The sequence below is a fragment of the Lotus japonicus genome, chromosome 1 (genome assembly GCF_012489685.1).
Source record: "Lotus japonicus ecotype B-129 chromosome 1, LjGifu_v1.2".
Taxonomy (NCBI): Eukaryota; Viridiplantae; Streptophyta; class Magnoliopsida; order Fabales; family Fabaceae; genus Lotus; species Lotus japonicus.
In genome coordinates this window covers 33,323,587-33,327,340 of record NC_080041.1, presented here as the reverse complement: position 1 = coordinate 33,327,340, position 3,754 = coordinate 33,323,587, and the positions used below count along the sequence as shown (strand labels likewise).

Sequence of the window (3,754 nt, the reverse complement as noted above, 5' to 3'; positions counted from 1 at the left end):
TTCAAATCTTTGTCTAGCAGCATCAATTCTGGCCTCTCGTTCCTCAGTGTAAAATTCCAGCATCTCATCAATCTGGTCATGCATCCAAGTGCATAGACGACTCCAGTCTTCAGCAACCAAGTTTGGTTTCTCACTATGGTCAGTTCGACCATACAAGTTGCGAATGCGTGTTGATGCTTGATCATTGAATAAGTTGAGGCATCTAAGAAGAGTGTCTGGTTTAGGGTAAGTGTATGGAATGATGGGCAGATTGGTTTCAGGAGAGGGAGGAGGATGGTTGCAGCTAGTGGCTTCAGAGGTACCTTGGGGAGAGCCAATGTTCAGAGTCATAGGAGCAGAGGTATTGGTCTCAGTGTTTTGGTTTGAGGTGCCAGTTTCAGGATGGGGAAACTCAAAATCAGCAGATTTTACTGAAGAAAAATTTGAGAGGGACACTTTGGAGAGATCCTTTTTCCTTCTTAGGAGGAGGAGGAGGTGCCGCATTCAGGGAGACCGCATTGACTAGGAAATCAGGAGCTACCAGAGGTTCTGGTTGGGGTCCAGGATAGCGGTTTGGACTCAGAACTCTGATGAAATGCTCAGGAATCTCTTAGATCATTTCACTTGCAACTTAAACGAATTTCCGATTTGATTCAGAGTTGTTGGATGGTGAGGAAGTTGTAGTATTCATAGGAAAAGATACGGATGGAGTGGGAGAGAGATTTTCTCCTTCAGAGTGCTCAGATGATTTTGGTTCAGAGGCTGGTTTTTCAGAAGTCTGTGGTTCAGAGGCTTGTGGAGTGTATGGAAGTAGAATGGGTGAGGTTGGTTCAGAGGGTTTAGGATTCTGAAGCATTTGCCAGAGGGGTTCTTCTTCAATGGTAGGTTGAAAGAATGAAGGCCTAGGTGGTGAGGTGTGAGAGGTTGGTTGGACAACAGATGTTTGTTCAGGAGAAGGTAAAGCTAAGGTTGGAGTGGGGTTAGACACAGCATCAACAACATCAAATTCATCATCATTAGTAAGAACTACAAACTTACTTGAGTTCCTAGCTGAAGATCTGGTAACTCTAGAGGTAATAGCTGCTCTGGTAGGTTCCAGGTGAATAACCCTTGTTGCAATTCTGACCCTTTTCTTCTTCTTCTGAGGTGGTTGCTCATCATCATCATCACCATCTTCAGAATCATCCTTTGTTTCAGTAGTGTCTTCTTTCTTTGTCTTAGACTTCTTCTTCTTGGGTGATTCAAAATCTTGAGCCTCAGGAAGAACTCTGAAGAACTCATCCACATCAATTTCAAAACCTTGCCTTTTCAGATCATCAAGATAATACTTGATTGCCTCTGGATCATCAGCCTTTGACCAGAGGGGATAGTCCTGGAGAGGGACTCTTCTTTCCTTAATCTTATCTGATTCAGCCTTGACTTTCCCGGTTATCAGACCCATCTTCTTCATTGTTGAAGGAGAGAAAGCATCTCTAGAAATTGTTGATAAGTCTTCAGTGCATCCAGCAGTGGTCAGAGCCTTTATCAACTTGCTCTCAATGAAGATATCAAATAGTAACCTTCCAAAAGGAATGTACTTGATTGTGCTCTTGGTCGCAGCAGCAGTTGTTCTTGACCTTCTGATGCAGTCCTTGAGATAAGAGAACAAGAAATAAGGAAGACAGATCTTCTTTTCATTCTTGATGAAGTATAGCATCACCTTCTGAGTGAAGTTGATGTAGTATGGAGAACTGCCCATTGGTCTGGGATTGAAACATTTCAGTATGATCTTGTGCCAAATCCTTAGATCAGGATGAAGATCTTTTGTCTTGCAATCAGCTTTGCCAGGTGTCCAAGTGGAGTACAACACTTTGTTGATCGCGTCTTTGGTTTCCCTTGTCTTGGGCTCATTCGTCTGAAATCTGTAACCCTGAATGGTTTCTGGACCTGGAAGCATAGCAATAGATCTCTCAGTGATGATGATCCTTTTGCCCAGCACATAGGAGACTACTTGAAGATCATCACAGTATGCATGTTTCCAGAATTCCTTCACCAATTTGTAATAGACAGGAACAGAAAGTCTGTTGAAGTAACCTTCCCAGTCTTGTGCCTTCAGAGCAGGACGAAGATCAAACCCATTTTCAGCAATGTTGTCGAAATCAAATTGCCACTAAGAAAGAACCCGAAGTTCTTCTGGAAGAAAGTTGCAGGTAACCGCACAACCTCTCTGAGCAAGTGGTATGACTTTCCTTGTTCCTTGAGTTGTAGCTTGAGAAGAATCAGTAGATCTTGAACGAAGAACTGGACCAACTTGACCCGTTGGAAGACCCACAACCAAGTGAGGAAATACTCTTCCATCTGCAGAATCAGCCTTCTAGTTTCTTTCCATGGTGGATGAAGGTTTTGGATAGAAAAGGGGATGAAAAAGAGAGAGAAGAGAGAATTTGAAAGAGGAGATAAGGTTTTTGCAAATAAGAGAGAGAAACGAAAATAGAGAATGGGGGAGAACGTGTGTGCGTAAGTGGTTTTGAAAGGAACCATTGGTGGTTGTAAAACTAAAGTAAAATAACGGCTAGAAAATAAGGACATGATTATGAACAGTTAATACACAAAACACACGGTGGAGAATAAGCAGATCAACACTCATTACAACAGATAATCACAAGAGGCACAAGGAACGAGACATCAGAATAAACTGACACACGTTTGCTGTCTTGTCTCAGAGTAAGCACCAATGGGTACTCAGCATCTGACACAAAGTTACCTTCTGAAGTAGACATCTTCTGATAAAGAGCATCATAGTCAGAGGTTCTGATCCATCTTCATACTGGACAAAAGTCCATATTCAGATTTTTCAGTATAAAATTAAATCTATTCTCTGCTAAGGGCTTTGTAAAGATATCTGCCCATTGATGGTCAGTATCAACAAACTTCAGAAGAAGTACGCCCTTCTAATGAAATGATACTTGACCTCAATGTGCTTTGCCCTTGAATGTAAGATAGGATTCTTACTAAGTGAGATTGCAGCAGTATTGTCACAGTAAATTGAGATATTGCTCTCAAGGATTTGATAATCTTCCAATTGATGTTTCATCCAGAGCATCTGAGTGCTGCAAATAGTTGCTGAGATATATTCTGCCTCTGCAGTGGATAGTGCAATAGTTGACTGCCTCTTGCTTGCCCATGAGACTTAATTACTTCCCAGAAATTGACAATTTCCAGAAGTACTTTTCCTTTCAGTCTTATCTCCGGCATAATCAACATCACAGTAACCTGAAAGCTTATACTCTGATGTTTTCTTATACATCAAGCCAAGGTTAGTAGTACCTTTCAGATATCTGAGAATTCTCTTAACAACAGTTAAGTGAGTTTTTCTCGGATCTGATTGGAATCGAGCACATAAATGTACACTAAAGAGAATATCTGGCCTAGATGCAGTTAAGTATAGAAGTGAACCTATCATTCCACGATAGAGCTTCTGGCATACTTTGCCACTGACATCTTCTTTCTCCAGAATGCATGTAGGATGCATGAGAGTCTTAGCAATCGTAGATTCTGTCATATTGAACTTCTTCAGAAGTTCCTTTGTGTACTTACTCTGATGAATATATGTAGCTTCTGGTTGTTGATCAACTTGTATTCCTAGAAAGTACTTAAGTTCTCCCATCATACTCATTTCAAATTCAGCCTGCATCATCTCAGAAAATTCTTTGCAAAGAGATGGATTAGCAAATCCAAATATAATATCATCAACATAAATTTGCACAATTAAGATATCATCTTTGTAAGTTTTGCA

At 40.9% G+C, this 3,754-nt stretch overlaps 1 protein-coding gene across 1 annotated transcript; it reads right to left on the bottom strand.

Moving 5' to 3' along the window:
• Nucleotides 1-610: 610 nt before the first annotated feature.
• Nucleotides 611-3,520, bottom strand: LOC130733416 (uncharacterized). Its single transcript, XM_057585579.1, has 3 exons — nucleotides 3,446-3,520; nucleotides 1,150-2,128; nucleotides 611-1,059 (listed from the first exon to the last, which is right to left on the bottom strand). The coding sequence occupies exons 1-3, from the start codon at nucleotides 3,518-3,520 to the stop codon at nucleotides 611-613; spliced, it is 1,503 nt and encodes a 500-aa protein (XP_057441562.1).
• Nucleotides 3,521-3,754: the final 234 nt, after the last annotated feature.